We start from the raw sequence: 14171 nt of genomic DNA on the forward strand, positions 1-14171 counted from the left end.
CAGTACACCGGGTGAGTTGGCCATGCGGTTAGAGGCGCGTGGCTGTGAGCTTGCATCCGAGAGATAGTGGGTTCGAATTCCATTGTCGGCAGCCCTGAAGATGGTTTTCCGTGGTTTCCCATTTTCACACCAGGAAAATGCTGGGGTTGTACCTTAATTAAGGCCACAGCCGCTTCCTTCCAACTCTTAGGCCTTTCCTATCCCATCGTCGCCATAAGACGTATCTGTGTCGGTGCGACGCAAGAAAAAAAGGGTGGGGGGACAGGCAGTACAAACTTCCAGTGTTCCAAAAACATGTCACTACAGCATGAATCACTTTCGCAGTGTTGACACCAATTCTGTTCAAGGAGTGTGCTCCGCAGGGGGAAAAAGACAATAGTTTTAGAGCTTTCTTGATTGAAATCCGCTAACGTGTGTCCACATGTTCCAGCCCTTGTCATAGCGCTGTGCACTACAATCTGTAAACGGCACTTGAATATTTTCCACGGTGGACATTATGCAATCAGTTCTTGCCTCATCTGTTTTCCTATTAAAGCTCTTAAATTCAATACATCTCTCACAAATTTCAAATAGAAGTGCTTGTTTATTTTGAAAAACATAACGCAGAATAAGAACATTCAGTTCTTAGCGGGAGATGTCAGGAGTCGCATCAACGGTTATTCCACAAAAAATTTCCTCTTCTCATGGATTATAAATGGTTTTCAAAAGTTTTTCACTACATACAGAAATTAATTAATTTTGAGAGTACCATGATAGATAGCAAGCTTTTGTCAGTTGGTTTTCTTCTACTTTGGTCAGTTGTTTACAAATTACATCATCATATTTGCCAGTCATTTCCATTATTCCCAGGAAATTGCCATTGTGAACATCACCAATCTGAGTAACTTCCTCCTGTATAAAATTAAAAACAATTAAAAAGTAAAAATAGCTTTTACAATTCGAGGCTTGTACCTGGAGGTACACTTGGACCCCCCCACCCTTTGTGTGTGTGTGTGTGTGTGTGTGTGTGTGTGTGTGTGTGTGTGTGTGTGGGGGGCATGTTCTCACCTAAAAGGAATGAGTATCTACAAGAGTGTAAAATAGTTCAGGAACCTAACCCAAGAAAGGCTAAGAGGAACTTCCTCCTCTGCCAAAAATGTAGTGCAACCTCAGAGCCTCAATTTATATTGGTAAGCTATATTAGAATGCCAGAAATGGATGTACTGGAGTCCTTGTTAAGCATAATTAATCCCGTTATGGTTTCAGACTATAATCAGGGGTGGTGGTGATTTTTGGAAATATTGATATTACATGAAATCCTTATAAAGGCTTGTACTCCTGTATTTTAATTTTCCATATCCTTTAAACCACTGTTTAATGCATTTTGTATATGCAAAATTTGTACTAATCTATATTTCTTACATTAAAATGAATGTATGTTTGTTTGTTTCTTTGTTTGTTTGTATATCTCGAATGGACTCAAAAACTACTGGACCGATTTCGCTGAAAATTTCACAATTTGTTCTTATTACCCCTAGGAGGGTTTAGGAAGTAGTTTGAACGCAATCTGATTGATAGTTCAGCATAGGGTGTGAGAAGGTGAAAAAAAAGAAAATAGGGGAAGTTAAGTAAACTGCATGACAAGTCTGATTAGCAGGTTGCCTAACCAACAGTATGTAAAGATTATGATGTGTTTCTTAAAACTTATCTTCTATTTCTTTTTTTTCCTTCTTCTATAAACGGTATATAAAAATGAAAAGTCCAAGTTCACTCTCCATGGCATAGGGGGTGAGAAGGAGTGAAGAAAGAAAATATGGAAAATGACAGAGAATACGGGTGAATGTGTGTGTATGTTTCAGCATAGCTCTAACCAAACTAGATACACACATAATGTAATATCTGGAAAAATTACTGTAGGGGCAAGAAACCCCTAGCACCCCTAAAGGAGGGGGTAAAATGTAAAAATCCAAAAAATGTCTAGTAGCAAGGGGTAGCCGAGATGAACCATGACACTCTGGATGCTGTCTGAGCCAAAGTTTATTTCCAATCGGAATGGGGGTTAGAAGGGGTGAAAGAAATGTCCAAAATGACAGAGATCATGGATGTACGTGTTAATGTTCCAGCATAGCTCTCAACTAAACATGATACTCCTATGACTTGCTGTTTGGGAAAGAAAACTGTAGGGTAAGACACCCCTACAGGTGGGGGTTGAAAGGGGGTGAAATATTAAAATAATAGAAAATGACCAATATTAAAAGTGAAAACGATGTATGTTAATATAGTTTGTTTTTTTTTTTTTTTTTTTTTTTTTTGCATTTAGTTAAACTGTTCAGAAAACTCTAACACGGTTGAATTAATAAATGCGGGTGAAGCCGTGGGCACCTGCTAGTGTGATATAAATGTGAAACTTTTTTCCTCCAAATTAAACTTTCATGTTTTTAAAAAAAAGTTCTGGGAAGTTAATTTTATGTAATTTTCTTAAATGATTTTGATTTGGCATTAGTATAAATTTATTTTTTCATGGGTTATGTTTCAGTCTATATCAGTTTAAAATAAATGTACAATTTTATTACAATTTATGAATTTTTATTTTACTATGAACTGTGTGCAAATACGAGTTTTTTTTGCAACAATATCTTCAAAAGATCTTACAGTCTATTTATTAGAATGAACTAAAATTCCATATTTTTCTTCAAAATGCTATGACACACACACACACACACACACACACACACACACAGGTGTGTACTACAAAATGCTAAATTGCTGAGTTCATAATGATAAAAATTTCAATGTTTGTTTTAATCTTTTCTCCTGTCAGATAAATGCTTCTTCACAAAAGTACAATATTATCTACCAATAATTTATGTAAACAGCTGAATATTTGGAAGTTTAACAGTGAACAGTGTGAAATTTCATGCTGCACCATCCAATTTGTAATATCCAAAGTTCCTGTGTACATTGGCTATTGTAGGTTTGGTTTTTTCCGCAGATGGTACATAACTGTATTCATTATTTTACATTTCTAATATACTTGTGGCTATCCGATACAGTTTGAATGGCAACATTGTTTAAACTTTCTACATTTTGTATATATCCTATTCATAAGGATTTACTCTATTTCTGTTTAAAGAATATTTTAAATACTTGCTGGAGATAGATAACAAAACTATAGTATACATTTTTGTGAAGCTAATTCCACCATTGTATCCTATGTAGATGACGTGTCTGTTGCTACTTGGGGAAAAGACAGAGAATCAATGGAATTTTTTTAGCGAATCCTTAAAACTGGCCAATATTTTTCACTTCCAATTTTGTGCAATGAATCCTCGCAAAACAAATGTGATGAATTTGACTTGAAAAGGGTTTGCAATGATGTCATAAGTATTCCACAGAATGACAGGTACCATATCTAAATATGATCAATTCTACTACATTCTCAGTTATTGTTTGAGACAGTCTTGGAAGAATCACGCAGGCCTCTAAATTATGTTTGTAAAAAATTAACATCTGGAATATTTTTTCACTGTGTATGCTTTAGATACAAATGTATTATCAGTACTGAAATTATACTATGGAGTACATTTTGTTCGATATATTTATAAATCTATTCTCTTTATTGAGCACAGTAAAACATTGACAAGTAATGGTGAAATTCACAATTATAACACAAGAAATGATTATCCTATGAATTTCCACCACACTAAAATGATGAGCCATAGCCTATATGAAAACAGTATGTTACACTGTTACAAACTGAATGGTAAAAACTTTTAAACAACATTATGAGATTCAGTTTCATTGCTTGGAAATTATTCCTATTTTATATGACTCTTCCTCTTTTAATGACATTAAAAGAATAATGTAATCAACACAATTATCATTGTAAGCTGAATTTATAAATTTTATTGTCTCATTATGTTCTGTCCATTGTGGCAATCTTCAAATGAGGGAAGTTTTTTGCAAGTAAAAAAATGAAATTATGTTGTTTTGTTGTATATATTTCATGTACATTTTTGTATAACATGATGTTGTCTGGCAACTGTCAAGTTCTATGGACAGTAAGTAAAAATGAAATGATTTCCCTTCTTCATCTGATATGATGGCATATAGCAGAATGTTTAAAACTTAATTTTTCTGTGACCCTGAGAGAGAGAGAGAGAGAGAGAGAGAGAGAGAGAGAGAGAGAGAGAGAGAGAGAGAGAGAGAGAGAGAGAAAAAATCATTCATGGGCTGCAGTAGTGGCGCAACTCAAGAAATACGAATTTGGAGTTAATGCACTCTCCAGCATTGCAGATTAGTCTTCTTGCAGCAACAGCAGTTAATCTTGTAGTTCAGTATTCCTCCATTGATATTTAGAAATTTCATGATCCGTATTGAAGTGGGATTACAATAATTGAAATTAACAGGGGTCCTCCTATTCAATACAAAGACATTTATTAATGTGAATTAATCACATGTCGTTCACATGAGGTACTAGTTTCGGCACTAAACTTGTGCCATCATCAGCCAACGAGTCAAATCAGGCAAACACAATACAACTTTAAAACACACTGTAACACCTGCATAGATGAATATTAAATAAAATATGGTACATGATGATATTGCACTTCAGTATAAAATTCTTTTAAAATGATGATTCCGTTGTTGTGGTTTGTCCAGCTTGTGTATGTCTTTAGTTCTTTGATCTTGTTGAAATTACGCTGCAGAGTTTGTCATGTGAAGTCAACACTATTTTTGATCTGTGGTTTGGTTCTGAAAACTAAACGTGCATGTGATTAACTTGGTTAGACCCAAAGAATTAATTCTCACTTCAATATGGGGTTTTGGAACCTTGAGCAGCCTGTTTGATTGGTGGACGGAGCTGGCTGATGATGGCAAAAGTTTAGTGCCGAAACTAGTACCTCATGTGAACGACATGTGATTAATTCACATTAATAAATGTCTTTGTATTGAATAGGAGGACCCCTATTAATTCTAATTATTATATTCCTCCAACAAATGGCAGCAGTGCTGCTGTTGCATTCTCTCCTTTGTTGTTTACATTGTGCAGTACTGGCGCTTCTCAGTTAGCACCTGGAGCTCAGCAGTCGCTTAGCACATTTTGTTCACCAATAGTGGTACATTGTAAGTTGTGTCAGTATCAGAGAGGAATTGAATTATTGACTGTAGTCTATCTCTAATTGTGCCATTGTTACAGTATTATGTAAAGAGAAAATATTCCCAATTTCTTTGTGTTGTGTCAGTTGAAAGGCATAATAAAATAAATATACTCTTGCCTGATTGTTACCTGTATGCTTTGGCAAGATTTCAAATTGAAAGGAAAAAACATAATTTTTTGTTGTTGAACATGCACAAAATTAAGGTGACTGTGTTCACTCTGAAATAGAGAAACTGTTCAACAATCACTGAAATCAGGTCCAATTTATGTCCCATCGCAATTGCCACTTCAATTAGGATGGCAAGGAAAAATGAACCCTTTCAAACTGTTCGAAATGGGACGCATTGACTTTGTTGATGTAAAGGACCTCACATATAAGAGTTAACATAATTTTGTTGTAAACATTAACGATGACAAAGTCCTCTTCAACAATATTTCTGTGCCAAGGGTAGAAAAACAACCATTGGAAGCCTTACGATCCAGAAAGTGTGTGCAGTCATTTAGGAAATAACACTGAAAACAGCTTACAGCAAACCTCTTTCTATATTTAATAAGAAATTTGATGATCTACAAAGTTTGATCGCCAAGAATGCTGTACCAAAATTATTCAACATTTTACAACAATCTAAAATATCAATCCGAAGAATAGGCTTCACTCCAAATCGTATGTGAAGTTAAGGATTTCCTTAGTACTGTTTTCTCTTTATGTTGTGTTGATTGCTAATCTAGTATTGGAACATCAAAAATACACTGAAAACGAATTACAGCAAAGTTCTTCCATTATCTATGAACGAATTAAGACTGTCTTCAAAATTTAATTATTATTTCTTGTTTCTGTTTTGTATTATGTCTTGCTTACTGATTACAAGTGAAACATCAAGAATATTGCCTTCCCTCACACTCCCTTAACTTACATGATATGGCTTATGCAAGTATATTATTCTGTTAAAAAATCATATGAATTTTGTTGTTCAGTAAAAAGGGAAATTTTAAACTCATTTATCTCAGAACTTTTTTTAGTTGTGTCACTATTGTAGCCCACAAGCAATAAGCAATATAATAAACTTGAATGATAATTTTTAAAATTCTGGTTATTTGTATATCTGCTTATAGGGATTGGAAATTCAAGCATCCCAAGAGGAAAACATACAGCATACGCCATGCAAAGGTTGGCAAGAACAGCCTCTTCTCCAAGGAAGTCTTATATACGCTTTTTCTCACAAATTTCATTTCGCTGCTCTTGGGCACAGGTGTTGGGTATGTATATTTGAGAATATTGGCATTTAAATTTAAGTACAACATAATGCTTTAGAATTAGAAAGAAAAATGCTGACCTATTTCATACATTATCCATTACTGAATTCAGCTGTAATGCTTTCATGCCCAGTAAGTTGCATCTTAAGAGGTTGTTAAATTACCTTGAAAATGTATTGTCCCAGACCCTTCCATGAAAACAGACTTTGCACCTTTCCTAACCATTTACTGTTGGTCTCTGCAAGATCAGTATTTTGAAGCAAATCTTTTAACTTCCTCAGCCTTCCCTCACACCCCCTTAACTTCTATGATATGGCTTATGCAAGTATATTTTATTCCAACACAATCTTTTGTACCGTTGTTGAGAAGATAGTATTTGTACAATTGCATATAATCTTCATAATTGCTTCTTCAGAGTGCTTCCCAAAATATTTCTTTACATTTCAATTGCGACTGATGCTAACATGAATGTAATTATGTTCAGAACTAAGTTATATGTGTGGAATAGTCTTCCAAGTTCTAAGGAGAAAATGGCAGTGGCTACAAGGCCTACCATATTAACAGACAGTAAATATTGACTCTAATGCTGTCTACTGGAAATAAGTAGTAGCAGAAGGCAGAGAACATTTCAGTTAATAGCCAGTCAGTGTAATGTTGTTGATTACTGATTAGTTTTAAAGAATTAGGGCATTGTAGCCCATTACCTCTATGTAAGTGAATGTATTGAAATGTCTGAGGCTAGGATTTGGGAAATTGCCCCAGAATTCGAAATAAGGTTCTATCCTCTATTCTCTTGTAGAATTTGGTAGACATCAGGGAAAAGCCACACTCGCTATAGCAACGTTATTAAAATTCATATTTGTACTTTTCAACGTGAATGAAAAATAATATCAAATGATTTTCCACCTATAAAGCAGAGATGGTTCATTCTGTTAGAAAATAAACTGAAAAAATGTTCAAAATAAGCTCACTGGACAAAAAATTAGTCACCCCTGGAGAAATCATTACAAGCATCATTTAATACTGTGTAACTCCGCCTCTGGACTTGATAACCGCCTGGATTCAGGTAGGAAGTAAGCCCACAAAATTGTGCAGGTATGTTTCATCCAGGTTAAGCCACTCACTGAGGATTTGATCGTGCAGTTCCTCCAAATTATGGGGATGCTGATGTTGGCGTTTTATGCGCGGTTCCAAACTGTCCCACAGATTTTCAGTGGGATTCAAGTCGGGTAATTTTGCAGACCAATCAAGATGTGTAATAGGGTGGGGGAATCACTTGTATGCAGCCCGATGAACTTTGCTATTGTCATCTTGAGAAATCGGGGTATCAATAGCATACTCATTATACAGATGTTGACTGAAAGGCAAAATCTGATCATCCAGAATGTTTAAACAAACATGCTGGTTCATGTTAATGGTCAACTCAGCAAACGGGCCAGATTCATGACACAAGAAACACCCCCAAAACATCACAGACCCACCTCCAGCTTGAACCTGACCTTGCACACTTTCAGGATGAAATGCTTCATTTTGGCCTTTGGTGCACTCAGTGATGTGCGACATTAGAATACAGGCAAAAACGTGATCCATCAGATCACATTACATTCCACCAGTCGGATACTGTCCATGTTTGATTACTAGCCCACTGAAGACGCGCAGCTTTATGTGCCTGTGTGAGCAATGGCCTCTTGCGAGGTGACAGGCTCCAAATGTTCATTGCATGCACCTCTCGTTGCAATGTTCTCTCACTAACAGGTTGGGATGGACCTTAATTCACTGACTGCAGCAATTCCTGTCGGGTTTGTAAGCGATTTTGATTCACAAGCTGTGAAATGCGTCTCCGGTCCCTCTCGGTCAGGATCTTTTTCCAACCACAATTCTGACGTCATGTTTCATGGCCACATGTAATACACCGCTGCTTGTAGACATGTTGAACAGTCCGCTGCGAAACACCAACAAATCCAGCAACTTCATGCACCGCATGGCCTAACACAATTGCCCCTTTTTGCCACTCTGTTACATCCTTACTTACACCTACCCATGTTGACGTACACTGTCCGCTTGAAACATCAATGTCTCACTGATCGCTACTGCCTTATGCTCACGTAGAGGCATTGTGCGTGCAGTTGGGCACGGGACTCTTTCTCTGCACCATCTGTACAGGATTAACAACCCATCTGTGCGCGCGCAGCAGGGTGACTAATATTTTGTCCGATGAGCTTAATTTTTCCTTCAATTTTTGTGGTATGCACTTTTTTGCAAAAAGGAATTGTTGTGCAAATAAATTATGTACAACAGACATGTACGAGTCCTCTGTAAACTCCCTCCCCCTTTTATTTAGGAATAATATAATTTTTAGGCTAGTGTTCTTTCCAGTAGGACTTTTACTCAAATATCAACATCCATGTGTATACAGTGGGATACTTCCACAAACAGAATTGGAAACAAAGGTGGAATTAATCATTATATTCCTCATCTGAGATACTGAGGTAAAGTACTGTCCTCTATTCTCTTACCTGAAAATTTATGTACAACAGACATGTACGAGTCCTCTGTAAACTCCCTCCCCCTTTTATTTAGGAATAGAAATAGAATTTTATATATTGAATTTGGAGTGTTGTCATGTGGTAGTAAAACTATGGTGGGCCACATTGTCTCTTAAATAACTAACAGTGTGTTGTGTGGAGACAAAGGTTGTGGAACACTGCTTCACTTCACATTTCAACTCCATAATTATACATTTATATATTTATATATTAAACAGTCACTCGGCAGCAAACGTAGCAGCAAGGTCACATTTGTTTTGATGTAGACGACAGAGTAAAATTGACATTGCACACGACAAAGATTTTGTTTTCCATATACGACTGATCCAATAAGAATGACATAGTAGTCTGGCTCGCGTATTTCATATCAATTAAGGCCAAGGGCCCGATTTTTGTGTAAGAGTTTTGACAAGTAGCCATATCTGCTTTAGATCCATAAAAAAATCGAGAAGGAATAAAAAGTAAATCGGAAGGTTCAGGACAGAAAGAGCTGCTATTAATTAATATTCAACACATCTTTATTGAATTGTATAAATACTAATTTCATTTAATGATTTTATTATATGTTTTGTTTTTTTAATTTTAATGGTTTTTATAAAGTGACACACTCAGTGTTATAAGTCAACAATTGAGCGGTTGTGACAAAAAAAAAGCTGTTAGTTTTTAACATTTTGACATATCATTTTATAATTTTTTTTGTAAACTTGTAAGGTAATGAGAATACAGAATTGATTGGATGTCTCATAAGGAGACACAGTTTAAAACTGTTTAATCATTTTTAATAGTTTTATGGATATCTAAAATTATGTTAATGAGGCAAGGTTAGGAATTGAGGAATATATATGTAACAAATCTGAGAATATTCGCAATATTCGCAATGCAAAATGGTGTCCATGAAGTTAACCTAAATAATTGTGAATGCTACTTCTCTACCAGCTGTAACCTAAGAACTTGCCAGCTATGTAGACATATTTTCGTGTGCCATCCTTGACTCGCCATTTGGCAACTTCCAATAGAGGAACTTTTCAGCGTTTTCAAGACAATTTCTCAAGAAAACTTTTAATGGGAAGCATTAAGGAAACTTGTTTTTAACACGATGCAATGCACCCAAGAATTTTAGATCTTACTAAGATCCCTGTTTTAATTCCATTTTATATTAAGTGTTGTGTACATTGTTCATTCAGGATCTCTAGATGCCTTTAATACTTTTTAATGTCATTTGTGTATGTTTGTACATTTGTTTTAGTTATTACATGTGTTGTATAAATTTGTCTTATGGCTGATGACTGCCAGCGAAGGCCAAAACTAAAAAATGTAATGTAAACATTACGTAATTCAGTACTGAAAAGGTGGACTATTTCAGACATAATTTTTGTTAATATTGTTAATAAGATCTCAAGTATCACTATATTATTTTTATGTTTTATTTACCTTTCATTGGTGGAACCTTATGAAATAATGTGTGTTTGCAGAGTTTGGCTCAGCCGGAGAGGAATGTATCTGCCAAGGATCAACTTTGAATGACTGACTGGCAGCAACCCATGCTGTCTGGGAACACTTCTACTGAATATTGAATCGCAAGACTAAGACTGACTAGGCAAGGGCCTTGTGATCAAATGCTCTTACATTCAATATCTTAGGTATTGTATACCAGACTGGTGTGTTAGGGTTTTTTTGTACACCTTAAAATGTTTATTGATTATATTAAATATAAAATTTAAAAAATATTTAGAGTAGGACGAGTCACAGGATTAATGTCATAACTTTCCTCAGGCCCAGTTCAGGTTCAGTATCATGCTGTGAGGAGATACTGTTCTACCTGTCCAAGCACTTTCTGTAATCTAATGTTTCTGTTTGTTTTGTGTGATCCTACACATGTTAGTAGGATATTGGAAGGCATCACGTTATGAGATTTATTTTGCTTACACATTCCCCAGAGAAGTATTGTGAGAGGCTGAGGAATGTTAGATACTGTGAACTCTATATTCTATACATCCTAATGCCTTGTTTCTATACCTCACTTCTCTCCTCTGCTTTATTTTGTATCTTATTGCATAATATTTTATATCTTTTATAAAAGTAGAAGAATGGTTGAACATTTTGCTTGAGTAGCATACAACACCTTGTTAAAAATGTCCATGTTAGAGTGAACACAGTAAATAATACAGTAAAACCTCATAAAAGTAAATAAGACTTCATTTGATTATATTTGATTATTTCATGCTTGTACACTTGCAATACAAGCTGATGAAATACCTGTAATAGTTGCTACTAGACTAATTAAAGCACAGCCAGAAATATGTGAGAATATTCTTGGCCATCTATATAGGGTCTTGATATATCAGAAACTTTTGTCCATACTGTCCAAATTTAGCATAAATGCTGTACATTGGTTCATTTGACTTGGTATGCTATGATGCAGAAGGAGCATCTCTTAGTTGTGAGCTTTCGAGTTTTTGTGTTCCTTTCTAATCTTGTTCATTATGTATCATCTTCCTGTCACTGTGGTCATAAAGGGTATGTTGTTATGCTATTCTTTCAGTAATTTATATCCAGTGAAGAAAAAGCTTCTTTCCATGTAATGGCTGATTTTAAAAATATTTTTCATGTAGTGGGTTTTCAAAATTCTATAAATATTATAAAAATTGTTGCTTATTAACCTACATCATTGTTCCAAAGACATTACTTTGCACTACGTATTATGTGGTAGATTTTTTAAAGCAGTCACAGCATATCATATATAAGAGAGGTTTTAGTGTATTTCTTATTATAAACTAGATTCTTACCTTAAACTTTTGAAAGTTTGTACATGATGCACAAATAAGAAAGTTCCATTTTTCTTAGATATTGTTTAGTTACAGTCAAAGACAATAGTATTTTTTTCTGTACTCAGTATACATAATTACTTCAGTATATATTTAATTAGTAATGATTAGAAATTGCCAGTTACTCTGCTCTGCTTTTTATGTTAGAAACTATGAACTTCAAAACCTTGTAATGCCCTATATTTATGATTAAAAAATGCAAAACCTTCAAACCGTTGAGGCAAGAATATAAAAAGTGTTTATATATACAATAATTGGTTATTTGTAATACGGTGTACAGCCATTTAAGAAAAATGTTGAATGTCAGCTTTATTTAAATTGTGAAATTCTAATGAAAAAATAAATATATATATTGAAGATTTTAAATCTGAGTTTATGTTCATGTTCCCAAGTCCTCTTAATCCTGGTTGTAATTAATTCATTAACAGTGGTAATAAACTTCTGGGTGTAAAGGGAGGAAAGAAAACTTAGTGTCTGTAAAATTACCCAGTCTGCTTGTATCGTGGCTGATCTCTTGGAGCAGTTTTCCATTTGTTGATGAAGTTATCAGTTCACTCCAAAACCCTCTATAAGGCACATGATTTTAGTTTAGTTGGCTAAAATAAGCCCTTCTGCCTACTTAGATGGACTAGAAAATGAGTGGTACAAATAAAAAGAAAACTTGCATTTGTTTGTAAAAATCAACTCTTGCAGGAAAGTTTATAACTGGAGAGCAGGATGTTCTTGGCTTGAAAAATGTGTAAAATTTCCTAAAGTGACTTTGAAATTAGGACTTGAAATTTTTGACTAAATTGAACTGGGATGACAGAATTAGCATACAGTATATTGATATTGCAGGTGGAAAAGGTTAACATTTGCATTCCTGACAGTACAATGCAACCTTCCAAATAACACACATTTAGAGGTTTGTGGAGTGATTTTCTGATTTATTATTGTGTTTTTTAAAGTTGGATTGTGTTATCTCCAGGGCCTGATTTTGTTTTCGAGATCCTTGCTTTGTAGATGAAGTTTATTTTTGACCCTATGAGCAACACCTTTCATAACACTCAGACACTATTTGTGCTCCGAATGTCATTACTCAGTACCACCCATACCCCAGTAGCTTCCATATAGCCACAGCCATGGATGAGACTGGGACTTCAGTGGAAACTACACTTTGCTCTGGCCTGTGCCATGAGACAGATACAAAAGTACTGCATCCATCAAGAAATGGCAACAGGCGGCAATTGTCAATACGGACCATAATGAAATTAATAACTTATGAGTGAAACGACAAGACCTCGGCGGCGTTCGCATAAACTACGACACTTGAGCCCATTTACTTTTTCTACATATATGTGGCACGTCTAGAGCTTACATACTCCAACTTATGCTGCGCAGTTTCTTCATGTTAATGTCGTTTTAATAATTTAGTTTAGTCATAAATTGCTACCACTGAATTTAGAGACTTTTGGACTCCTGTTTAGTCTGTATTAATGTGAAGGATGTCTATTTGTATAAGAATAACTGTATTATTTTTGGTCATTCAATACTAGGCACCATAACCAGCTATAACCACCATGGCCCAGTTCTCAACACCAACTACCGTGGGGTCCTCAAAGTTCAGTGAAATTGGTAAAGCCTATTAGCATTGTATGTACAAGTAATAACCGATCTCCCTGTCCCCATTGTGGAAAGCTATATCTCAGGGTCAATACACATATAAGTCGGGTTCATCCAGAGGTGTACAGACAAAATATTGCATTCAGACAGCTGGATAGCAGTCATGTTCTGCAGCCATCCACCAGAAGTATAGAATGTGAACAGATACCAGGCAAAGAACTGAAAGATGTAGACCCAATGAATGATGATGATGATGATGATGCTTTTTGTTTAAACGAGCCTAACATCTAGGTCATCGGCCCCTAATGGCACGAAATGTAATGACAAATTAAAAGTCCAAAATCCTCCACTGATCAGAATTCAAAATGTGAGGACAAAGAATGAACCCAATGAATGAACAGAGTCCCATGCACCAGCTATAAAGAGGCCTTACACAATGGAATATATGCTTTTATAATTGGATTACACCTGATGATTTCGACACAGCTGTAAATGGATTTGCCGAATTCTTGTCCAAATCAATGAACCTTCTCCCCGGTCCAAAACACCACACCACAAAATACTTTGAAGCTAGAAAAGCTAAATGGGATGCTCTAATTCAAAGATCTTACAAGAATCATTCTAACCCAGAACACGCGACCAAAAGGAACTGAGAGAAGAGGCGCAATAAATACACATATGAAGAAATGCAGTTTCTCTACTACTACCAAAGGAGAAAACCTATAAGGAAAGTTCTTAACAAACAAATGCCAACTTCTAATTTAAGTGTTCAAGATATTGATGACCATTTCTCTTGTATATTTG

General features: G+C 35.4%; 1 protein-coding gene across 1 annotated transcript in view; it reads left to right on the top strand.

Annotated features, from left to right (window-relative positions):
- BNIP3 (BCL2 interacting protein 3) overlaps positions 1-12131 on the top strand; it is a 361523-nt gene extending 349392 nt beyond the window's left edge. Inside the window, exons 5-6 of the mRNA XM_067137160.2 lie at positions 6254-6397; positions 10413-12131. Coding sequence (XP_066993261.1) covers positions 6254-6397; positions 10413-10464 — 196 coding nt within the window. The 3' untranslated portion in view covers positions 10465-12131. The remainder of the gene's footprint in view (positions 1-6253; positions 6398-10412) is intronic.
- The last annotated feature ends 2040 nt before the right edge of the window (positions 12132-14171 follow it).

This window comes from Anabrus simplex, chromosome 1 (genome assembly GCF_040414725.1).
Source record: "Anabrus simplex isolate iqAnaSimp1 chromosome 1, ASM4041472v1, whole genome shotgun sequence".
NCBI classification, from domain to species: domain Eukaryota; kingdom Metazoa; phylum Arthropoda; class Insecta; order Orthoptera; family Tettigoniidae; genus Anabrus; species Anabrus simplex.